This window comes from Hemiscyllium ocellatum, chromosome 3, assembly GCF_020745735.1.
Source record: "Hemiscyllium ocellatum isolate sHemOce1 chromosome 3, sHemOce1.pat.X.cur, whole genome shotgun sequence".
NCBI lineage: Eukaryota > Metazoa > Chordata > Chondrichthyes > Orectolobiformes > Hemiscylliidae > Hemiscyllium > Hemiscyllium ocellatum.
In genome coordinates this window covers 72,958,779-72,985,195 of record NC_083403.1, presented here as the reverse complement: position 1 = coordinate 72,985,195, position 26,417 = coordinate 72,958,779, and the positions used below count along the sequence as shown (strand labels likewise).

At 40.1% G+C, this 26,417-nt stretch overlaps 1 protein-coding gene across 1 annotated transcript in view; it reads left to right on the top strand.

Annotated features, from left to right (window-relative positions):
- The window catches only part of trdn (triadin), a 426,623-nt gene that overhangs the window by 316,948 nt on the left and 83,258 nt on the right, over positions 1 to 26,417 (top strand). Inside the window, exons 37-43 of the mRNA XM_060854831.1 lie at positions 608 to 652; positions 1,955 to 1,999; positions 6,754 to 6,774; positions 19,020 to 19,064; positions 20,335 to 20,352; positions 22,028 to 22,072; positions 23,194 to 23,238. Coding sequence (XP_060710814.1) covers positions 608 to 652; positions 1,955 to 1,999; positions 6,754 to 6,774; positions 19,020 to 19,064; positions 20,335 to 20,352; positions 22,028 to 22,072; positions 23,194 to 23,238 — 264 coding nt within the window. The remainder of the gene's footprint in view (positions 1 to 607; positions 653 to 1,954; positions 2,000 to 6,753; positions 6,775 to 19,019; positions 19,065 to 20,334; positions 20,353 to 22,027; positions 22,073 to 23,193; positions 23,239 to 26,417) is intronic.

Below are 26,417 nucleotides of genomic sequence, written 5' to 3'. Positions count from 1 at the left end.
GTTTATGAATATTTATTATAATAATCAATTCTGGATTACATGATAGTGATGATTACAAAATTGTGGAAAGTAAGGTGGTTAAAGAAAGCCAATTCTCTTATATAGGTATGACATGGAGACACACAACCAAATCAGATCAGTCTCCCTACAACTATAATCCAACATAGTACAATTAAAACACTCAATAAACTCAAAATTGACTCCAAATTCTGTCATCTTTTTTCAGCTCCTTTTAAAATAGGTGGATGGCCACAGCAGTTTGTAGATAAGAGCAGAAGCTGATAGTGGTCAGGGGATGAGCATATTCATCTCAATGAGACATTGAAATAGTTAATGTCAGTACTTGGTTTACATTAATCATATTCTCACCCCTGGATTCTCCAACACCACAAGATGTTGCTGTCTGTAAAAGTCGCAGTAAATGAGTCGGGATAACAGCCTTTTCTTTTGGAAACTACTGCCTCATTTTTTGTACCATATTAATTATTGCATGTATACATGAAATGTATTCAACATTCATCTTAAAAGACTAATATTTAATTACTATTCATGGTTAATTAATTTATGATTGCGATTGAACTTAATTCTATTCTTTACCACAATTTAGAGGCCAAAACTGTGCAGAAAGTGAAACAAAAACCTCCGAAGGAAGGTACACAAACATTCAAGCTGTGAGAGCTTTATGCATGTTTCTAACCTCTTAGTTCTCCTTTCTTCCAATGTTCAAGGCATGAAATTATGAGTGATTCTTCTGAAGTGGGGGCATGGTTTATCGTGTCTCTTAATCTATGCACCAGTTTACCTATCCTTTAATAAGTTGAATGAATATTAAGTTTAAGCTAGTTAGAGAAAATGCCTTATAATAATCGATTCACAGTTTTGTCGTAATAAACCATATGGTGAAACCCAGGTAATGTCACAAAGTATTGTTCAAATTAAAATTCATCAAACGTATCTCACGACACATTTACTAAGGCCTTGGATCAAGTTATGCCAATTTTTGCGAAGCACCATTCTATGTTGTAGGAGCATGTTGAACAAAAACCATAGAGGGTTTATGATCATGAGATGCAGGAGCATAACTAGGCCAATCAGCCTCTGGATTAGTGGTGTTGGAAGAGCACAGCAGTTCAGGCAGCATCCAAAGTGCAGCGAAATCGACGTTTCAGGCAAAAGCCCTTCATCAGGAATAAAGGCAGTGAGCCTGAAGCGAGGAGAGATAATCAGGAATAAAGACAGTGAACCTGAAGCATGATTTTTACCAATCATCCTCTGAACCATCTAATGAGATCATGGCTAATCTGCTAATGCTTAGCTCCACTTGCCTACCATTTCTCTATCACCCCTTGATTCCTCCATTGATTAAAAATCATTGTATCTTGGCCTGAAATAAACCCAATGATCCACCTTTTTCCTATCATTGATATAAAGCTAAAGAGTCAATTTTTCTCCGAAATTGTTCTATTCCCCTTCTTAAATATTGGAATTCCATTTGCTCTCCACCCGTCTTTTTTCTATTACACTTTTTACAACAGATTATTACATATGTATAGTAACAACTTTGCCATCTCTTCTCACCTCCTTTTAAAACAGGTGAATGGCCACAGGGGTTTGCAGATAGGAGCAGAAACTGACAGTGGTCAGGTGATGAGCTTATTCATTTCAATGAGACATTGAAATAGTCAATGTCAGTACTTGGGTTACAATAATCATATTCTCACCTGGATTCTGCAATATCTTAAGATGTTGCTGTCCACAAAAGTAGCAGTAAATGAGTTGGGATAACAGCCTTTTTTTGGGGAAACACCTGCTCATTTTTTGTGTCATTAAATATTGCATGTATACATGAAATGCATTGAATATTCATCCTATAAGACTAATTTCTGGTTATTATTCATGGGCAATTAAAATATGGTTACTATCAAACTTAATTCTGTTGTTTATCACAATTTAGAAGCCAAAACTGTGAAGCAAGTGAAAGAAAAACCTACAAAGGAAGGTAACACAAACATTCAAGCTGTGAGAGCTTTATGCCTGTTTCTAACTTCTTAAGCTCTCCTTTCTTCCAATGTCCAAGGCATGAAATTGTGAGTGAGTCTCTGAAGTGGGAGCATGGTTTATCGTGTCTCTACATTCACACATCAGTTTACATATCCTAATATGAATAGAGTGAAAATTAAGTTTAACCTAAATAAAGCAAATATCTTATAATAATCGATTCACAATTTTGTCATAATAAACCATGGTGACACCCAGTTAATGTCATAAAGTGATGTTCAAATTAAAATTCAGCAAACTTATCTTACAACACATTTGCTAAGGGATTGGGTCAAGTTTTGCCAATTTTTGAGGTGCAGCGCAGCCTTCTATGTTGAAGGAGGATACTGACCAGAAACCATAGAGGGTTTAATACCATAAAATGTAGGAGCGTAAGTAGGCCAACCATTCTCTGAGCTGTTCAATGAGATCATGACTAATCTGCACATCCTCAATTCCACTTTGCTGCTGTTTCTTTATCACCCCTTGATTCCTCAATTGATTGAAATTATTTCTGTCTCTGCCTTAAGTACACTTAATGACCCAACCTCAGCAGCCCTCTGCAATAAAAAAAAACACATTCACAAACCATGAGACAAGGTATTCCACCTGATGGATAGGAAGTGAGTGGCCAGGCTGAGATTACTCTGAGATTATGTCCTTAGGTTCTTGGCTCTCCAACAAGGAGAAATCTCTTTTCAGCATCTACTCTATCAAGCCTGGAAAAATCTTGTGTTTTAATAAGCTGATCTTTATACTCCATTTCCCTTTAAAATAAAGCCCTCATACCATTTGCCTTCCTTTTTTCCACTGAGCTTGGATACTAGATTTTTATGATTTATGCAGAATGCATTCATATTATGGTCAAACAAGAGGCACCACCCACCCAGTAGATATTTGATATTGAGGTAGGGAAACATCAGATTGCTGTCAGGAAAAAGGTGGCTTAGTAACTATAAAGGCACCCTTTCAACACTATATTCCATTCCCACACTGCATTCTCACCCTAGTTCCAAGATTGTTGACATCTAGGCCTAGATTTTCACCTTTTACACTTTCTATTCTCCTTATTCCTAACCCTCAGACCATCAATTACTTCTTCACCAGCAGTGACCAGTACTTCCTGCCTTTAGCTGCTTTGGTCTTCTCCTGCAAGATGGTTGACATCTGAGGTCCAATAATTGGGAGCCTTTAGATTAAATTTAACTGCTAAGCTTTCAAGATGGATGGTTTTGAAGTTTCGGTCATTGGTACATGGACATGACAATTGATGGTTAACTTATAGATTCAGATCATTTTCATTGTGTCCAATACAATAGCGGAAGCAACGATTGTAATTATGTTCAAAAGTGGGGAGTGTATCTTTGAATACCAGTGAAGAGTTTTGAGAAGATTTCTAGCTCAGGCTGAGATTTTGGATGTTGGTTTGCTCGCTGAGCGGAAGGTTCATTTCCAGACGTTTCATTACCCTACTAAGTAGCATCTTCAGTGGGCCTCAGGCAAAGCATTGCTGAAAAATTCTGCTTTCTATTTATATGTTTGGGTTTCGTTGGGTTGGTGATGTCATTTCCTGTGGTGATATTATTTTCTGTGGTGAAGTCACTTCCTGTTCCTTTTCTCAGAGGTTGGTATATTGGATCTAACTCAATGTGTTTGCTAATAGAGTTCCTGTTGGAATGCCATGTTTCCAGGAATTCTTGTGCATGTCTTTGTATGGCTTGTCCTAGGATGAATGTGTTTTGCCAGTCGAAATAGTGTCCTTCCTCATCCAGAGGGAATGGGCCGTGTCTTTTTGTGGCTAGTTGATGTTCATGTATTCTGGTGGCTAGTTTTCTACCTGTTTGTCCAATGTAGTTTCTGTTACAGTCCTTGCACGGTATTTTGTAGATGGCATTAGTTTTGCTCGTTGTCTGTATAGGGTCTTTCAAGTTCATTATTTGCTGTTTTTGTGTGTTGGTGGGTTTGTGGACTACCATGATGCCAAGGGGTCTGAGTGGTCTGGCAGCCATTTCCAAGATGTCTTTGATGTAGGAGAGAGTGACTAAGATTTCTGGACATGTTTTGTCTACTTGTTTGGGTTTTTTGTTGAGAAATCGGCGGACTGTGTTCATTGGGTACCCATACTTTTTGAATACGTGGTGTAGGTGATTTTCCTCTGCTCTGCTTAGTTCCTCAGTGCTGTGGGTGTTGGGATGATTGCTTCTGTAGTTCAATATTTGGTCCATATGTTTTGTTTTCCTGTAGATGCTGGTTTGAAGTTCCCCATTGGTTGTTCAGGAATTCTTGGGTGGAGTGGATGGAGTGGCGTGAGTCTTCTACTAAGTGTTTTACTGTTTGGTATACCTCCTTGACCAATCTGTAAGTTGGTGTTCCAGGTAATGAGACAATCAGTCTGAGGGGGGTGGGAGCTCCTGATTTGTCAGGGGTTTGGGTAATCCATAGAAGGGTAGTGTGTTGGATCCATCTGGTTTCATTTTTTGGAAGTCGGTCTTATTTATTTCTCCAGATTTCTGAAGTTTTTTGAGTAGGGCTGTGATTCAGTTCTGTAGTTGTGGGGTCGGGTCTATTGCCACCTATTGGTACGTGTTGATATCCATAAGTATAGAAGAATTCACGAAGACCATCATACACACTAAGATAGACGAGGATAAAATAATGGTCTCCTTTGATGTAATAGCCATTTTTACATTAATCAACATTAACCTGGCCAAGGAAACACTGACTACACTATTAGAAGACCTAAAGACACATACACTAAACACCACTAACTTCATCAACAAGGACGGTATCATCAAGCTAATGGACCTATGCCTTACCACACATGTCACCTTCAACAACAAAACCTACAGACAAACCAACGGAACACTCATGGGATCTCCGATATCAGGGTTCTTAGCAGAGGCAGCAATGCAGAGACTTGAACAAACAGTTCTGCCAACCATCCAACCTAAACTTTGGGTCTGCTACGTGGATGGCACCTTTGTCATCACTAAATGAAACAAAATAGATGAAACCTTCAAGATCATCAATAATACCCTTACTGACATAAAAATCACTAAAGGGGAGGAAAACAACAACAAACTGCCATTCCTAGATGTCACAGTAAAGCAAACAGTCAATGGGGAACTTCAAACCAGTATCTATAGGAAAACAACACATACCGACCAAATATCGAACTACAGAAGCAATCATCCCAACATCCACAAACGAAGCTGCATCAGAACATTATTTCAATGAGCCAACACACACTGCAACACAGAGGAACTATACAGAGCAAAGGAAAATCATGTATATCATGTATTCAAAAAGTATGGGTACTCAATGAACACAGTCTGCCGATTTCTCAACAACAAACCCAAACAAGCAGGCAAAACACGTCCAGAATCCCTAGCCACTCTCTCCTACATCAAAGACATCTCAGAAATGACTGCCAGACTACTCAGACCCTTTTGCATCACGGTAGATCACAAACCCACCAACACACAAAAACAGCTGATAATGAACTTGAAAGACCCTATACAGACAACGAGCAAAACTAATGTCATTTACAAAATACCGTGAAAGGACTGTAACAAATACTATATTGGACAAATAGGCAGAAAACTAGCCACCAGAATACCTGAACACCAACTAGCCACAAAAAGACATGGCCCTCTCTCACTAGTATCCTTCCATATGTTTATATACCAGGAGACTGCTGGAACCTTCAAGAAAGCTTCATTTCTTTGTCCATGATGTCTTTGCTGGGTTTTGGTGAAAGAACTTGGCCAAACCACCAACAGTTGGAGAAGACTCCCATGAATACTAAAATTCTGTGATACAATATTGTGAAGGGAAAGGTGATAGCTGAACTTCTGCAGTAGTCAGTTTGAGTTCATAAAATTTGCCAACTGCAACATCTTATGATGTGTGTCATATTTAATTTGTTCTGAAATTAGCTCTGGTGACTGGACAGCTAGTTTGCAATATAGAATAATGCCAATTCCTGCACTGTCCCCTTGCCTGAGGTGTCCTGGCCTTCTGGTTAAACACAACACCAGTTGTGTCTCTCTAATGAAAGATCAACTTATGGTCTGATATGAAAAAAATAATTTCACTGTCCTGTACTTGGACACTTCATAAGTTTCCAGATTATGTTAGACATTATCATTCAACCTAACAGCAACTTGCAGATGCCACACGTTAACTGTGTTACATGTACTAGTAGAACTGAAGAGAAGAGTCACGTACTGCTGTAGTAAGCCTGACTTTACACATGTAGTGGGGTGTAATGAGACATTTCCACTTTGGTCACTGACTTTTATATCTAATTACTTCAACAACATGACTCCATACGAGTTTTAGAAATCAAAATTTGGAACTTTTAAAAATGAGTGTCTTGATGATTGGGATTCTGAAAGCATGAAATAAACAATGCAAGATGCTGAACTGGATTTTAGGAGCAGAACTATTCTAAACATGAAATACAACTTTTTAACCACCAAGTTTATCAATGAATGTGTACTCTTGATAGACATTCTCACAAGTATGCAGTGACTGCATGATACCATGCATCTCTTCAGCACTACAGCCAACCTTTAACCCATCAAAGGAGAGGCAAATTGATTGATGTTTCTGATCATTTTTGCAAAATGAATGTTTCATCAGGACTAAGGAACTTTTTTCTCAATAAAGCCTGTGTTGTTACCTAATATTTTTACGTTTTTTCTTAAACAGCTGAAAAGCACAAAGTAACAAGTGAGTGATTTTCATGAGAAATTTATTCTGGCTCTGTTTTTGAGATTTGAGCTTTCATTCTTTATAAAGCTGTTCTTTGAAATGGTTTGAGCTGTTGGCATCTACAAAGTAAAGCATTGCATGAATTTTCCATTTATGTCTGTTTAAATAGTCTGATAACTTTACTGTTTGGTTTGATTTGAATCAAATTGTGTCTTAGCCTCATTATAGCAAAGATAGCCTAAGCTGCTAGTATCAAGGCAAAAATGTGCATGGATTTTATGTTTACAGCTGTTTGAAAGTTCTGATAATTTTGTTTATTTCTTCCTAAATTTCCTCCTATTATTTTAACATTTATGCAAAGTTAGTGGAAAGTGACAGTACACTAGCGCAAAAGGAGGCCCTTCAGCCCATCTTGTCTGCGCTGTCTCCCTGTAGCAGTAAGTAATCTAATGTCATGTTGCCAGCTTCCCCCATTAGCCTTGCATATTCTTCCAGTGGCTCAGTGGCTAGCACTGCTGCCTTACAGTACCAGGAACCTGGGTTTGATTCAACTTTCAGGCAACTGTGCAAACTCCACAATTCTCCCAGTGTCTGCATGGGTTTCCTCTGGGTGCTCAGGTTCCTCACTGTTCAAAGATGTGCACGTTAGGTGGAATGGCCATGCTAAATTGCCCATAATGTCCAGGGATATGCGGACTATGTGGATTGGCTAGGGGAAATGCTGGGTTATTGGGATGGGGTGGGTCTGGGTGGGATTTTCAGAGGGTTGGTGTGGACTTGATGAGCTGAATGGCCTGCTTCCACACTGTAGGGATCCTATGGTTCCTGCTCAGTTCCCTCCAGAGTGCCAGCATTGAACTGGCCTCCACCATACACTGGGAGTGCCTTCCAGATCATAAGAAGTTGTGAAATGAAAAAACTTCTCTTTATGTCACCATTGCTTCTTTTCCCAATTACTTTAAATGTGTGCACTTTTATTAGATTAGATTAGATTACTTACAGTGTGGAAACAGGCCCTTCGGCCCAACAAGTCCACACCGACCCGCCAAAGCGCAACCCACCCATACCCCTACATTTACCCGTAACCTAACACTACGGGCAATTTAGCACGGCCAATTCACCTGATCCGCACATCTTTGTGACTGTGGGAGGAAACCGGAGCACCCGGAGGAAACCCACGCAGACACAGGGAGAAAGTGCAAACTCCACACAGTCAGTCGCCTGAGTCGGGAATTGAACCCGGGTCTCAGGCGCTGTGAGGCAGCAGTGCTAACCACTGTGCCACAGTGCCGCCCACTTGTTTTCAATCTTTCCATCAGTGGAACAGTTTCTCCCTCTTTGCTCTGTCCAGGCCGTTTAGGATTTCAAATGCATCTTTAAAATCTCCTCTTTACTTTCGCTCATCCAAGGAAAACAGTCCAGACTTCTTTAATCTATCTTTAAAACTGACCTCTGGAACCATTTGTTGTTGTCTGCACTCTGTCTAATGGTTTGCATTTTTCCTGAGGTGCAACACCCAGAGCTGGATGTAATACTCTGTTAACCGCTAACTGGTATTTTATACAAGTTTAAGATAACTTACTCATTTTTATCTTCTATGCTTTTATTAGTAAAGTTTAGGACATTACATACTTTATTAACCACTCTCCATAGCTGCCTTGCCACTTTTAATGATTTAAGCAGATGTATGCTTAAATCCCTTTGTTTCTGCACCCATTTAAAGTTGTGCCCTTTATTTTATGGCGTTGTTTCAAGTTCTTATCAAAGCTGATCACTTCATACTTCTCCCCCCTAGGTTCACAATACACCCACACTTTGAATCGTATGGAAGTTTTGAAATGATGGTTTGTACACCATAGTCTAGACCATTGATATGTATCAACAAGAACATGGGTCTTAACATTGTCCTCGAAGGAACTCAATTACATACCCTCCTCCAGACTGAAAAAACATTAATTAACCATTGCTTTTTGTTTCCTCTAACTCAATCCATTCTGATTTGAAGTTGCTGCTACTCCTTTTAGTTCAAGAGCTAGTTGATTGTCCACATCCACATTGAGACACATTTAATTAAATGCCATTAAGGTCCAAGTTTATCCCATCAACAGCATCACCCTCACTGATATCTCTTCAAAATCTCAAACAGATAAAGCCAAAAATAAAGCAAAGTTACGTGGATACTAGTAATCTGACATTAAAGTAGAAAATGTTGGAGAAACTCAGCAGATCTGGAAGTACCTGTGGAGAGAGAAACAGAGTTTACTTAAAGACTTGGCTATTGTTTTGAACTGCAATGATTGAAAATTATGGTTTCTATATTGTGAAAAAAAGATGGAGGAGAAGCAAGTTGAACAGACGGGAACGCTGTCCCAGACCAAAAGGCAAGAGGATTGTGAATGACAGAAGCACAATAGGACACAGAGTCCATAAGACCATAAGAAATACAAGTGGCAGTAAGGCCATTCGGCCCATCTAGCCCACTCTGCCATTCATCATGGCTGATGGACATTTCAACACCACTTACCCGCACTCTTCCCATATCCATTAATTCCTTGCAAGATTAAGAATTTATCAATCTCTGCCTTGAAGACATTTAACGTCCCAGCCTCCACTGCGCTCCGTGGCAGTGAATTCCACAGGCCCACCACTCTCTGGCTGAAGAAATGTCTCCTCATTTCCATTTTAAATTGACCCCATCTAATTCTAAGGCTGTGCTCATGAGTTCTATTATCCCCGCCTGATGGAAAGAATTTCCCAGTGTCCACCCTTTCCAAGCCATGCATGATCTTATAAGTTTCTATTAGAACTCCCCTCAACCTTCTGAACTCTAATGAATACAATCCCAGGATCCTCAGCCGTTCATCTTATGTTAGGCCTACCATTCCAGGGATCATCCGTGTGAATCTCTGCTGGACATGTTCCAGTGCCAGTATGTCCTTCCTAAGGAGTTGGGCCCAAAATTTGGACACGGTATTCTAAATGGGGCCTAACCAGAGCTTTATAAAGTCTCAGTAGCACATCACTGCTTTTACATTCCAACCCTCTTGAAATAAGTGACAACATTAGATTTGTTTTCTTAACCATGTACTCAACCTGCAACTCAATCTTTAGGGAATCCTGTACTGGCACTCCCAGATCCCTTTGTACTTTGGCTTTATGAATTTTCTCACCGTTTAGAAAAATAATCCATGCCTGTGTTGTTTTTTCCAAAATGAAAGACCTCGCATTTGCTCACATTGAATTTCATCAGCCATTTCTTGGACCATTCTCTTAAACTGTCTGAATCTTTCTGCAGCCTTTCCACCTCCTCAGAACCACCTGCCTGTCCACTTAACTTCGTATCATTGGAGAACTTCACCAGAATGCCCCCAGTCTCTTCATCCACATCATTCATATAAAAAGGGAATAGCTGGGGCCCCAACACTGAACCCTGCGGGATACCACTTGTCACCAGCTGCCATTCTGAAAAAGAACCTTTTATCCCAACTCTCTGCCTTTTGTCAGACAGCCAATCCTCAATCCATGCCAGTAGCTCACCTCAAATACCATGGACCCTCACCTTACTTAGCAGCCTTCCATGAGGCACCTTATCAGAGGCTTTTAGAAGTCTAGGTAGATAACATCCACTGGGTTTCCCTAGTCTAACCTACTTGTTACTTCTTCAAAGAATTCAAACAGGTTTGTCAGTCAGGACCTGCCCTTACTAAATCCATGCTGACTTGTTTTAATTTGACTCTGCGCATCCAAGAATTTAGAAATCTCATCCTTAACGATGGATTCTAGAATTTTACCTACAACCGAGGTTAGGCTAATCAGCCGATAAATTTTCCATCTTTTCTCGTGATCCTTTCTTGAACAAGGGGGTTACAACAGTGATTTTCCAATCATCTGGGACTTTCCCTGACTCCAGTGAATTTTGAAAGATTTAAACCAACGCCTCCGCTATTTCTTCAGCCACCTCCCTCAGAACTCTAGGATGTAGCCCATCCTAGTTTTTAGACCTTTTAGTTTATCAAGTACTTTTTCCTTCGTAATGGCCACCATCCTCAACTCTGCCCCTTGACTCTCCTTAATTGTTGGGATATTACTCATGTCTTCCACTGTGAAGACTGACACAAAGTATTTATTAAGTTCTTCAGCTATTTCCTTATCTCCCAGCACTAGCCTTCCTGTATCAATTTGGAGCTGCCCAATCTCTACTTTTGCCTTTGTTTGTTTCTTATTTATTGAAAATAATTTTTACTATCATTTCTAATATTTCTGGCTAGATTACCTTCATATTTGGTCCTCTTCTTCCTTATTTCTCTCCTTGTTATCCTCTGTTTGTTTATGTAGTGTTCCCAATCTTCTGATTTCCCAAAGCTGTTGGCCATTTTATAGGTTCTCTCTTCTTCAGTGATACATTTCCTGAGTTCCTTCATCAGCCATTGTTGTCTAAATCCCAACACTGTTCCCCCCCCCCACCTCTCCAACACCACCCTCCCCCCCAGTAATCTTTCTTTTATTTGTGATGTACCTTTGTACTGTGTCCTCAATTACACCCAGAAACTCCTGCCATTGTTGCTCTACTGTCTTCCCCACTAGGTTCTGCTTCCAGTCAATTTTTGTCAGTTTCTCTCTCATGCCGCTGTAATTACCTTTATTTAACTGTAACACCATTACATCCAATTTTGCCTTCTCTCTTTCGAACTGCATACTAAACTTTACCATATTATGATTGCTGCCTCCTAAGTGTTCCCTGACTTTAAGTTCTTTTATAAAGTCTGGCTCATTACATAGCATTAAGTCCAGAATAACCTGCTCCCTTGTGGGTTCCATCACAAGCTGTTCCAAAAAGACATCCTGTAAGCATTTCATGAATTCCCTTTCTTTGGATCCAGTGGTAACATAATTCACCCAATCCATTTGTATATTGAAGTCCCCCATGATCACCGTGACCTTATCTTTCTGACATGCCCTATCTATTTCCTGGTACATCTTGCACCCCTAGTCCTGACCACTGTTCGGAGGTCTGTACATAACTCCCATTATGGTTTCTTTGCCTTTGTGGTTGCTCAACTCCACCCACACAGACTCCACATCATTTGACTGTATGTCATTCAGTGCCATAGACTAATTTCATTCTTAACGAACAGGGCAACCCCACCCCTTCTGCCCACCTCCCTGTCTTTTTGATAAGTTGTAAAATTCTTGGATGTTTAACTGCAAGTTCTGAACCCCGTCTCTGTGATGCCTACTACATCATAATCATTTACGATGATTTGTGCTGTTAATTCATCTATTTTGTCTTGAATGCTTCAAGTGTTCAGGTAAAGCACATTAATGCTAATTTTCTTATCCTCATGATTTCCATCACCTCTACCTTAGTCATCCTTCCTTTTTGCTTCATTCCAAGTCTGTCTTGAACTTAAACCGTGCACACATGCTAACCCGCTACTTATCTTTATACTTGACTCCATGCTCCCTGTTGCTTTCCCTTTCCTGACCCACTGGTTTAAAGTCCTAGTGACAACCCTACTTATCCTTTTCACCAGAACACTGGTTCCAGATCGGTTCAGGTGGAGACCATCCCATTGGTACAGATCGCCCCAGTTCCAAAACTGATGCCAATGTCCCATGAAATGGAAACCTCTTTCCCACACTAGTCTCTTAGCAATGTGTTTACTTCCCTAATTTTCTTATCCTGTTGTCAATTAACATGTGCCTCAGGCAGTAATCTAGAGATTATGACCCTCAAGGACCTGTTCTTCAATTTTCTTCCTACTGCTTGATTATCCCCAAACAGGTCCTCCATTCTAGCCTTGCCTATGTTGCTTGTGCCAATGTGGATCACAACAACTGGATCCTCTCCCTCCCGCTCCAATATCCTTTCAAGCTGGTCCGAGATGTCCTGCACCCTGACACCTGGCAGGCAACACACCATGCAGGACTCCCGGTCCAGCTTGCAAAGGATATTATCGGTCCCCCCAATTATAGAATCCCCTATAACAACTACTTGTCATTTTGCTTCCCCCTCCTGAATGGCCTTCTGCACCATGGTGCCGTGGTCAGCTGGCTCATCCTGTCCACAGCCCTTTTCCTCAGACGTACAGGGAGCAAAAATCTCATACCTGTTGGACAAGGTCAAGGGCTGAGGCTCCTCCACTCCTGAACTCAGAATCCCCCTACCTGCCTCACTTACACTCACACCCTGTTGTTCCTGATCATTAACTGAATTTGAATTACTTAATCTACCGAGTGTGACTGCCTCCTGAAACAAAGCGCCCAGGTAACTCTCCCCCTCCCAGATGTGCTGTAGTGTTTGAAGCTCAGATTCCAGATCATCAACTCTGATTCGTCCGTTGCCAAAATATGTACCTGAAACTCCAGAGGTAAGTTTATATATTTAAAAATTACCTTCCTGGCGTGCCACTGGTCCTTGCAGTCGCTCCTCTCACTCCAACTTCCGCTGAAACAGTGAAGTCACAGGTTAACAACATGGGAAACAGGCCCTTCGGCCTAAATTATCTATGCCACCCAGTTTTCACAATTGCCCTGGTGCCATTCGCCTGCATTTGGTCCATATCCCTCCATACCTATCCCATCCACATACTTGTCTAAATGTTTCTTAAATTATAAAATTGTGCTCGCCTCCACCACTAATTCTGGCAACCTCTTCCAGACACTCACCACCCTGTGTCTGAACAAATTGCCCCTCTGGACCCTTTTGTACCTCTGCCCTTTTACCTTAAAGCTATGCCATATTTAAGTTTTAGACTCCCCTACCATGAGGGAAAGTTTTTGGCTATTTACCTTATCTATGCTCTCATGATTTTATACATCTTTAAAAGGTCACCCCTCAGTCTCTTACACTCCCAGGAAAAAAGTTCCAACATATCTAATTTCTCCTTATAGTCAAACCTTCCAGTCCAAGTAACATCCTAGTAAGTCTTTTCTCTACTCTTTCTAGTTTAGTAATATCCTTTTAATAGTAGGCTGACCAGAACTGCATGCAGTATTCCAAGTGTGGCCTCACCGACACCTGCAACAAGATGTCCCAGTTCCTATACTAGTGCTCTGACTAAGGAAAGCAAGCATGCTGAAAGCCTCCTTCACACCCTGTCTCCCTGTGACTCCACTTTCAAGGAACTATGAACCTATACCATTAGATCTTTGTTCTATAACACTCTGTCTCTCATAATCCTCTCTAACAAGTTACCCACCACAGATGTTAGGCTCACCGATCTGTGGTTATCAGGCATTTCCCTGCAGCCTTTCTTAAACAAGGGCACAATGTTAGCTTCCTCCAGTCTTTGGGCATTTTACCCGTGGCTATCAATGATACAAATATCTCAGACAGGAGCTTTGCAATTTCCTCCCTAGCCTACCACAAAGTTTTGGGTAGGCTACATCAGATCCTGGGGATTTATCTAACTTAATGTGTTTAGGAATTACAGCATATCCTCTGTAATGTGGACGGTCTTCAAGACATCATTATTTATTTTCCCAAGTTTTCTCACATCTTGTTAGTAAATACTTGTGGATCTTTGAGGCCCTATTCTCTCCCTAGTTACTATTTTGCTCTTCACATACATGTTGAATCCCTTTGGAATATCCTTTACGTTATCTGCCAAAGCCATCTTGCATCCCCTTTTAGCCCTCCTGATTTCTCTAAGTATACTCCGACACCCTCTTTACTCAAAGAATTCACTTGATCCCAGCTGCCTGTACCAGTCATATGCCTTCTTCATTTTCTTGACCAGGACCTCAATATTTCTAACTCTACCTCTGTTAGCCTTACCCAACACGCTAGGAGGCATTGGCCCTCAACCCTCATTAATTCAGTTTTGAAAGCCACTCACTTGACAGACATCCCTTTGTCTGCAAACAGCATCCCCCAGTCAACTTTTGAAAGTTCCTGTCTAAGACCTTCTAAATTGGGGAATGGCCAAATTTGGAACTTTAACTTGTGAACCAGACCTATCCTTTTCCAGAACTATTTTAAAACTAATGGAATTATGGTCACTGGTTGCAAAGTGCTCCCCCTTTAATTTCTGTCACTTGCCCTGCCTTACGTCCCAAGAGGAAATCAAGTTTTGTGCCTTCTCTAGTAGGGCTATTTACGTACAGCATGAGAAGCTCTTCCTGGACACAAATCTCTCTCCATCCAAGCCCTTAACACTTTGGCAGTTTCAGTTGATGTTAGGAAATTTAAAATGCCCTATTAATACAACCCTATTAATCTTGCAGCTGTCTGCAATCTCCTTGAATATTTCCTGCTCGATCTCCCACTGTCTATAGTGCAGTGCTAACAAGGTGATCTCCCCTTTTTATTTCTGAGTTCTACCCATACAGTCTCAGTGGATGAACCCTCAAGAATGTCCTCTATCACCACTGCTATAATGTTCTCCCTAATCAGAAACTACCTTCCCCTCCTCTCTTGTCTCTCTTTCTACCCTTCTTATAGCATCTGGACCCCAGAACATTGCCAGTCCTGTCCCTCCGTCAGCCATGTTTTTGTAGTAGTTATAACATCCCAGTCCCATGTATCCGTCCTTGCCCAGAGTTCATTTGCCTTCTCTGTGCTGTCTTTCTCTTTAGACCTTCTTTTTCATCTTCCTACTGCTTTGAAACACCACCACCACCCCCACCCCCACCACCATTCTAGATTAAACCCTCTTGAGTGGCTCTAGCAAATCTCTCTGCCAGGATATTGGCCACTCTCTTGTCCAGGTCCCCTCTATCAAGAAGAGATCCCAATGATCCAGAAGTCTGAATCTCTGCCCCCAGCACCAGTTCTCAAGTCATGCATTCATCTCCAAATTGTCCTGTTCAAACTCATGGCATTAGAACTCATCCAGAAATTACTACCATTGAGGTCCTGCATTTTAACCTTCTGCCTAACTTCCAAGACCTAATTCCTTTCCTACCCATGTTTTTGGTACCAATGGATAAAACAACCTCTGGCTGCGCACCCTTCTCCTTAAGAATTTCATGGAATTGCTCAAAGACATCTTGAACCTAGGCACCAGGTAGGCAACACACCATCATGGAGTCTCAATCACAGCAACAGAAATATCTGTTTGTGCCCCTCACCAGCAAGTCCTCCACTTACTAACACTCGATTGGACTTTGCCCAACCCTGGTCTACTGCAGAGCCATAGTGCCACAGGCCTTGCTGCTGCTGTTTTACTCCCCTGAGGGGAAGTAGCCACAGGAGACTCCTGCACTGTCTGCCTGCCACTCCTGGCTGAACCTGTGGTGTGACCACAACACTGTAATTAGTGTCTATCACACTGTCCTCCCCCTGTATGCTCCTCGGTGTGTTCAACTGCTGTTCCAACCCAATAATGCAGTCTGTGAGGAGCTGTAGCTCGTCACACTTCCGGCAGACACAGTTATCAGGGACACTAGACTGTTCCCTGATCACTCACATCTGGTTAGAGGAGCATACCACTGCCATCTCTAACCTTTCACATCAAGATAAAGAAAGAGTCCCTCCTTGCTAATCACCCTCCTCACTAAAGTCCACACTTAAACCTCCAGAAACTCTTCTCAAAATGGCCACTCCACTCAAGCTTGCCTCCCTTTTATTCACTCCTGGACGGTCACTGGTGACGGAGCTGACTTCTCCCAGAATCTTCCTCAATTATTGCTCAGCAGCACACTCTGTTGGTGAAGAGTAGGTATTAATATGAAACAATTTCTTTATCTAGCAGGAGCAGTTCTCTGAAAGCTCGTGCTTCCAAATGAATCTGTTGGACTATAACCTGGTGTTGTGTGATTTTTAACTTTATTTAGCATGTCTAGTATTCTGCCTTAGTGCACCTCAATCCTCTTTTCTACTTCTAGATGCTAGCACCCACACCCCTGAGAATTCAATATACGTCCTCCCTAACCACCAGTTCACCTCCCCAGTAGATTATTGATCCCACTTCTGTTAAGGTGCAATCTGCCCCTTTTGAGTAGGTGCCATTTAGTTCATAACTGATCCCAAAATTGCAAGAACCTGCATTGGTCCCTCCTGCACAATGGTGCAAGCTATGCAATGACCCTCACTATATTTCTATTTCTATTCTCATTAGATTGCTACATTTGAAGCCATGCGTTTTAAATTCATCCCTTGTTCAAAACTATATAGGACCATTATGCCTGCTCCCTCAATGTTGTCAATACCGTCTGTAATAAGTAATTTTTTTTCCTTTAGTATGTTCTGTGTCTTCTCCATGATATCCTTTACCTTGGCACCAGGGCCACAGCACATCATGTAGGACTGACAATGATGTTTTTAGGAATTCCTGTCTGCCCGTGATTATGGAATCTCTTGAAACAACGATATTTCTACACTTTGTTGTTCACATGTGTACATGACATTGGCTGTTGGTGTCACGATCCAAACAACACTCTTTTAGGGTATTTGTCACTCCCAGCAGTGTTCAATATGTAAGTACCTGTTTAATAGCTGCACACCGATGATTCCTGTACCTCCTGCCTCTTCCTATACTTCCTGATGGCCATCCAGCTACTATCTGGAATACTCACTCACTGTGGGGTGATCACCTCATGGAATGTATGATCCAGGAAACTCCCATCCTCCCTAATGCTCTGCTGTGACTCCAGATGTGCCTTAAAAGATATCCTGAAGTCGAGTTGCTGCTGGCATTTCTGGCAGCAAGAAATATCCTGAATTTCCCAAAAGGTGCAGGAATTGCAAGCAACTGGTTACTCATTCATGACTTTTAAAAATAAATTAACAATCTTGCTAATGTGCTATAAATGTCCCTTTAGCCAGCTTTTTCAAAAGATATACCCTGGCAAGAGTACATACCTACTCAGCTTTTATCTTGTTCACTGGCTCAATAGTCCAATATCTCCAGTTTGTATTTATATACAAAGGTCTATTACTCTGTGCATTTTAGACATTATGAATGCTGTTTCAATGAGATAAAAGCAGTCTTGTTGGTTTTCAATACATTTGCATGTCAATGTGGAGATAACTAAGTCAAATCGGGGCTTAGTGTGGCTATCATTAATGATATTAATTAGGTACTGATTAAGTTTGCATGATTTTTGAGTGAGCTCCAATCTGGATCTTGCTGCACATGTGACATATTGGTGCAAAATAATCTATGTTCTGGCTTACTGAGAATAGATTTTTCAGTAAGGTTTGTTTTGCAGAATTCCTATCTTTCAACAGTTCTATGTAACAATGACAGTTAATCATGTGCATCAGAAGGAGTGTAATTCAGTTTCTATGCAGTAGAAGAAATTGTTGCAATGGTTGTCAAGTGCTCATTGCTGGTTCTGTGAAATCATCGCATCTCACTATGTTATTCTGGCTCACATGGTTTATGGTTCAGAGGATATGTAAAGTAAAAATCAGTAATCTGTCTTCCCCACAAGCCTGGGAAATGGCATGTTCCCTGTTAGCTCCAGTAAAGTAGGTATTTCTCTTTGTGTGATTATCTCCTCCCCAAGTGAAACAGATTCCAATTTGCATCAGGGCTTCTAGAACATTCTCTGTGATGAAAAAATGTTTCTATATTCCCAGTTTGCAGACATAGTTGAATTATATTGTTTCAGACATTTTACCTGGCGTCATCACAGCTTTTCATTGCAGATGCAATTTTTGACACAAGTCCCCTTTTCTTTAATGGCAAACAATAGCCTTGCAGTAGCTGCTCTGTCATCGTAGTTCCTCCACCTATCAAATTGCACTCATGCCTGGGCTGTCTGCGTGTATTTTTCATGCATTGGCAACTGATTCTACTGAAGAAGTAAGGGCGATGTTTGTGAAATAAAATGAGATACATTGTCCTTTCACTCAGCACAACTTGGTCTGCACTTTGAGCTGAGCAGTGTTGTTTGTCGGCAGATGCAGGATCTGATGGTAATCAGGTGATTGATATGGTAGAGGATGTGTGTGTTGATCTGTTTTTGTAATCAACCTATTCAGAGATATTATTACACACCTCTGGAGTAGGTGGGACTTGAATGTGAACCTGTTGTTCCAGGAGTAGGGACGTTACCACTGTGCCACAAGAGGACTCCCAATGAGTGTGTCAATGCTATTGAGATTTAAATGTTTTCACTTGACCCATCTCAGATCCTCTTCATTAGAATCTCACCTTCATGCTCCTCCATTTGAAAATTTTACTGTCAATATAAGAAACAGGAAATAGGGTAGGTTATTGTTGTGGCCAACGTTGCTATATTTTGTACAGTATGGTTAGGCATATTTAAAACATGTTGAGACCTAATTTGAATATTCACTATGTGTTTAGAACCAGAAAGTATGAAGCATGTGAAAGAAAAATCTACAGAGAAAGGTAACATAAGTTCATTCAAAAGAAATCCTGATAATCTTTATGTTTTTTGATATTATATCTCCCTTTCATTCCAATGCTAAAAGTTCAAAACCATTTGTGAATGACTGGGGATGGGTTGGTTATCAAGTCTTGCCAATTGGATTTTCAGTTCACAGTGGGCTCATCTTCTGGTAGCATTGACTGCCGCTGTATGAAAACCCTAACCTATCCTCACCAAATCCAAGCTTCCATTGCTGGATCTCCACGATCAGCCCCAACAACACTGCCACCACTTAACCCCTTCCAAGTAGACCTTCAATCATTGTATCTCCTTAACTGGATGGTGGCCCAATGAGTGCTCACCATTCCTGGTGTTACAACTGAGGCTGAGGAGCTCCACGGGAATGACAGTTCATGTTGGCAGGGTGGGGGTGTAAGGGATGACTCTCATTTTAGAGGGCAGGAGTCTCAGTTAGCTGTTGTATGTCAGTAAGCTGCTGGAGATTTACTAAAGACCTGAGCCAGGGTTACTGTTGACCTTCTGCCCATTACTGCGGCCAGATGCACCATCCTGGTAAAATCCAATCTCTGTTTATTCCTACTGTTAGCAATTGAACAAAAATGGAAATGATTTTAGTTTGAACCAACGTTTGTCCATATGGTGTTTACTTGTTAAAAAAAAATCATTTGACAATTTCATAAAATTGAAAAACATGGGGAAGTATGATTACTGTAATGAAGCAAAGAATAATCAGATATTAATATGGCTCATTTCCTCCTTAAATATTTGAGTGCCGACATGAACATTGATTAATTTATAGAATTCACAAATGTATCTGATGTACCACAAAGGGTAACAGAAAGGAAACATGTAGCATCAGTTTTATCTGTGCATACTCTAACTGATAAATTATGCGAAATGGGTGATATTGGCACTGCCACAAACACACATATATATACATATATAAATAGATAAAGCTCTTGATATTTATTTTTGTTAAAATCCAGAGATTGAATAACAGATATTTAAGAATGGCTGAATTCATCTCGCAAGTGTCCATCAAGCAATATCAGAATTACTCACATTGAGCAACATCTTGAAAATGTTTTTAGACAATGTCTCAGGAATTTAAAAAATGAGTTATTAAAGGAGAAAAAATGTGTGATGCCATACCTGATCATCATCAAAGGCAAAAAACCTCACTATTAGTAAAAACAACTTCTCTTGCAAACATCAATCGTCCTTTTTTGACTCAGATTTTCATACTTTTTTTTCCTTTTAAAACTGCAGGAAAACCAAAAGTAACAAGTGAGTAACTTTAGTGCAGATTTTACTTTTGGTGTTTGTTATAGAGTTGAATTATTAGTGCTGCACTTTTATGCAAAGTAAATTGAACCCAAATTTGAAATAAATTGCTGCTCTAGTATATATATAATAAATGCAGTGTTTGTCAATAACCGCCAGCTTAAAAAAATGCTTTTCTGCAATATGCTCTTTTAATTATAATTTTTACAGAGTCAGAACTATAGACTGCTAGTCCTCGATATTAACCTTCTTGCCTCAGCACAATTTAACAATGTTCCTGAAAGTTATTTTTGATAAATATTTTGTCTTATATATACATATATACATGAACACTGATTTTATTCATTTTCACTGTGATGAAATCAAAATTGTCAGCTAGCTCAGTGTTACATCTTGTTATGGAAACAGATGACAAATAAAAGCAGACTTCAGTATGGCTACTGTATAAATACTGAAAATGTGTTGCTGGAAAAGTGCAGCAGGTCAGGCAGCATCCAAGGAGCAGGAGAATTGAACCATTCCTGAAGAAGGGCTCATGCCCGAAACGTCGATTCTCCTGCTCCTTGGATGCTGCCTGACCTGCTGCGCTTTTCCAGCAACACATTTTCAACTCTGATCTCCAGCATCTGCAGTCCTCACTTTCTCTTACTGTGTAAATACTGCCAGCAGCTTCCGACTGCCTGAAACAGATGAGGAAGGAAAGCAATAAAAGTACAAATTAGTAGCAATTATTAATGAGAAAACTATGTATAGAAAAGAGCAAAGGTGGGTTCATGATATCACTAATGCAGACCGTAGATTAAATAGCAATGAATCTATATATAGTAGTGTAGCTACCAACAGTATCATAGTGATTTGCTGATGCCCCAAACAGTGTGCACTTCAGCGTACCTGCTTAAAAATCCAGTAGAAAATGTTGCCCATATTTTGCATTTCAGTTGTGTCCCAGAGTTAAAGAAAATATACCAAAGTCAATATTTCTATTTCTTTCAATCTACCTCATTTGGCAGATCTTTTTCATGCTATGCATCAGTGAAACTTGATTTATTTTTCTTCTATTACTTCTGTTTGTCATCTGTTTTATCATGACGGTCTTCTCCAAAACACCCATCTTCCTTTGTTACATCTCCCGCAGAAAGATCACCAACGTTCCATCAGTAAAATAAATGTTCCCATTACTGCTTCCAGACATCTTTTGATTGCACAGTTTTTTGCTATTTTTCCGGTATTTGGCAGTATTGATCTCTTCAAGTTCAATTGTTACAATGAAATTTTTTCTTCAAGGCATGCTAAATATGTTGCCCAGATTTCTTGCATGTAATTTTTGTTTATAAGAAATGGATTAAATTGAGATTGAAGCTGACAGGAGAGTGAAGTTCCCTGTTTCACACATTGTCATACCTGCCTTTCTCCTTATCTGCTCGAAATTTACAGTGTAAAAGCAGCAGTGTCTGTGAGAGATTCACTCTGGCTCTGATTTCTTTTTGCTATCAATATTTGCACAATCCAGATTATAGTGGAACAACAAAGTCATATGTTTTGTTGTATTATTTGTTCCATGCTTAAATAACAATGTGTATTATTCAAGACCTATAATACTTCAAGAGCAACAACTGATCAGTAACAATTAAAGTACAATTAATATCGATCGTATTTCATTTATTTACCAAATATTTAGAAGCGGAAACCATGAAGCAAAAAAAACCAAAGCCTGCAAAAAAAGGTAACGCAAAGTTTAGCCAGTGCATTTTTTGTATTTATTGCTAATGTTGCAGTTTTCCTTTCTTCCATTGCTAAATGGCAACAAATTCCAATGATTCTCTAGAGATGCATGGGTTAGTAAATCAAACATTCTGCACTCAAATTTTCCCCAACTCTTGATAATGGAATGCAAATTGAGGTAAATTGAAGCAAAAACTGCACAGAATCAGATTGTGAATTTGCCACACTAAAGGGAAGAGTAAGGTGCTAAGGCTACTCTCAACATTTTCTTTTCCAGGGAAAACTGTTCCAAATTTTCTAATTTATCTTCTGCCTTGACCGCGGTCTTCAATCTGTTCACATCTTTCCCAAAGTGTGGAACGCAGAAGTATTCACAATACTGCAGCTAAAGTATAGTCATGTGTATGTCCTATATACATTCAGCATAATCTTCCTGCCCTTCATCCACTCTACCTATATTAATGAAGTCTAGTTTTCCTGTCAATTTTAATGAGTTATGTATGTGGATACATTGACGTCTCTGACACACTTTAAAATAGTACTTTTATTCAAATTTACACTGTCCCTCCGTATTCTTTGTACCAAAATGTATCACTCCATCATATTTCTCTGCATTAACATCCATCCGGCTACACAACCACGGTATAAAAGTATTTTTGAAGTACTACAGTGTCCTTCAATCAGTTTACAATTGTTTCAAGTTTTGTGTCACTCACAAACTTGGAAATTGTCTCCCTGCAAACCAAGAGCCAGTGCAAACACAATGGGCCAAATGGTCTGCCTGTGTACGGAAACGATCCTGTGATTCTGTGATCTGTACCTCGTTGTCCGCACCTTGACTGACAAATATGGTTTGTACACAGGAACAGAAAGTGACAGTGGGTCAGTGATTAATTTAAAGTGGCAATGGGCTGATTATTTTTATCTGAATTTCCTTTGTTTAGATTTTAAATTCTATACAATTAACACAGAGTGGATGAAATTACCAGCTTTAATAATGAAGTAATATTCTTATTATTGTCTGTTGTATGTGCACAGATGATGTTGCAATATTAGAGTAATATTAATAGTTACAATTATGGTTAATATTGAATCTAACTAAATTGTTCATTTAACTTTTAGAGGCAGATTCCGCGAAGAAAATTAAACCAAAACCCACAGAGAAAGGTAACATAAAAACTAAAACAGAAATATTTCAAATATTTTTAATTCAAGTATATCTCCTTTATTTCTGTGATAAGTACATTAAACTACCCATCAGTGTTTGGAGATGGATAATTAATCATGTTTGGTAATCCACACTTTGTTTATTTCTCCTGACAGTTGGGAAGGGATGGTGTAGTGGCAATGTCATTGGACTGAGAATCCATGTTAGTGGTCTAGGGTTTGAATCCCACCACAGCAGGGGGTCAGATTTGATTTCAATAAACATCTGGACTAAAAGCTCGTCTAATGGTGACCACGTAACCATCGCTGATTGTTGTAAAGACAGTCACTTGTTTTTTTTTTAATGGGGAAAGAATCATTTGGTTCACAAATGTCATTTTAAGAAAGGAAATCCAAACCCACAGCAACATGTTTGGATTTCCTTCCTTAATTGCTATTTGTGTAACTAGGGATAGGTAATAAATGCTGGCCTCACCCCACATCCTGTAAATGACCAGAAAAAAAGTTAGACCAATTAAACCAGTTGATATGATTCCAGCTGAAGTTAATACTGGACAGTCAGATCCCAAAGGTGAAACCAGGCGGGCTGACCACTTTACAGAACACCTATGCTCTGTCTGCAAAAATAACTCTGAGCTTCCAGTTGCCTGCCACTTCAAAACACCACCATGTTCCACACCACTATCACTATGTTCCAGTGAGCTCAAAGAATAACATCTCATTTTCTACCTCGGGACCTTGCAGCTTCTAGGACTCGACATTGGGTTCAATAATTATCCTGCCATATTTTTTAAACATTCCACACCCATTCCTGTTAATGACATGGGTTGCTTTTTGCACAGTCATCCATTCCCATGTACTCCTAAGCCCATTGTATTGTTTGTGTTCAAATAGCTTTTCTTCTCCCATGGTCTGGTAATCTCATGTTGACCTACCCCTTTTGTATTTTTTGCTTTCTCTGTCTCCCTCTCCCTGGGCTGTGTCTCCACATATGTGTTGACTCTCTCTTTCTGTCTCCAAACCCCCTCAATTCCGCCTTAACTTCAGAATAAATAGCACTTTTTCTCAGCTTCTAACAGTTCTGATGAATAGTCACCAGACATGAAACATTAATTCTGCTTTCTTCCCACAGATGCTGCCAGACCTGCTGAGTTTCTCCAGCAATTTCTGTTTTTTTTTCAAATCTCCATTATCTGCGGTTCTTTGCTCTACAAAACCTGGCCTGTTCAGTCCTAACTTTGTTTCCTTTAAAACAAAAAAGTTGTTACTGAACATATTTACTGGGGTTATGTACTGTACCATTAAAGAATAAAACATTAATTAAGCAAGAAACACTACGAACTGTATTGCAAAATAAAAGGTTGGAAAGATTTAGTTGCAAGATGGTGATACCTTGCAAAATGTCCAAATTACAGAGGAGGACGTGCTGGATGCCTTGAAATGCATAAAGGTGGATAAATCCCCAGGACCTGATCAGGTGTACCCTAGAACTCTGTGGGAAGCTAGAGAAGTAATTGGGGGAGTCCAGAACTAGAGGGCATAGGTTTAGGGTGAGAGGGAAAAGATATAAAAGAGACACAAGGGGCAACAGTTTCACGCAGAGGGTAGTACGTGTATGGAATGAGCTGCCAGAGGAAGTGGTGGAGGCTGGTACAATTGCAACATTTAAGAGGCATTTGGATGGGTTTATGAATAGGAAGGATTTGGAAGGATATGGGCCGGGTTCTGGCAGGTGAGACTAGATCGCATTAGGATATTTGGTCAGCATGGACGGGTTGGACCAAAGGGTCAGTTTCCATGCTGTACATCTCTATGACTCTAAAACAATTCAACTTTACGTTACTCCTTTATCTTAAGAATGGAATTTCAAACACTTAAACCTCATTGAGATTCACAGTGCTATCTAAGCTCTGGCCCCAAATGCAGACTTAGTCCAGTTCCATATACCTTATTAATCACCTTGGCACCTGTGTCACCATTTTTAGGGAATGGTGGACCTGCACGCCCAGAACTATCTGTATGTTAATGTTCACAAGGGTTCTGCCATTTACAATATTATTCACATCTAATTTTGATCCTCCAAAATGAATCCCTTCACAGTTGTCTGGATTAAACTCCATCTGACATTTCTGTGTCCAAATCGCCAATCTATCTATGTCCTGTTGTATCCTTTCATAATCATCAGCATTACCAGCAACACCCCCAATCTTCATGTCATCTGCAAAAGTACTAATCAGGCCACCACATTTTTCCTCCAGATCATTTATATATACTGCATATATATACTTAGCAGAGGACCTAAGACTGATCCCTGTGGACGACCACTAGTCACTGGTCTCAATTCTGAAAAATGCCTACTGCTGGCCTCGGTCTTCTATGACCAAACTAGTTTTGTATCCATCTAGCGAACCCACCCCAAACCCCATGTGATTTTAGTTTTTGTACTAATCTGCCATGTGGGATTTTATCAAATGCCATATAAACTACAACCACAGTCCTTCCCACATCAATTATCTTTGTCACCTCTTTAAAAAATTCAATCAGGTTGGTGAGGCATGACCTTCCCCATACAAAACCATGCTGCCTGTCATTAACTAGTCCATTTTCTTTCAAATGTGCAGGTGTCTTCTCCCTCAGTATCTTCTCCAAGAGCTTCCCCACCAGAGATGTCAGGTCACTGGCCTACAATTTCTTAGATTATCCCTGCTTCCTCTCTTAAACAAGGGAACAACATTGGCTAATTTCCAGTCCTCTGGAACCTCACCTATGGTCAAATTTTATATGTGGCAAATTTTTGTGTAGTAATGAGATGCTTTTCCCTTCATCTGGTATCTCCTCTACAGATGCATAAAACAAACCACAAATTAAGTGCATTGTAACTCCAAACTTGAGAACACAAGTATGAGTTTCTTCACCTCAGCTATCCAGTTGCTTAACTCCAACCTCTGGTGGTTCTTCACAGACTGCCTGTCTTTCCCTGCATCAATGGTCGTATGTCACTACTATCTTTTAATAAGACACTAAACTATTCAACCTCAAATTCAGGGTGGTAAAACATATTGAAAATGCATTTACACAAACCAACCTTCAGATTGAGTCACCAAGCCCATAAATATATAAATGAAACTAAATCTTATCTTGACAGTCTTAACTCACAGATACAGAACTGTAGATTAGGT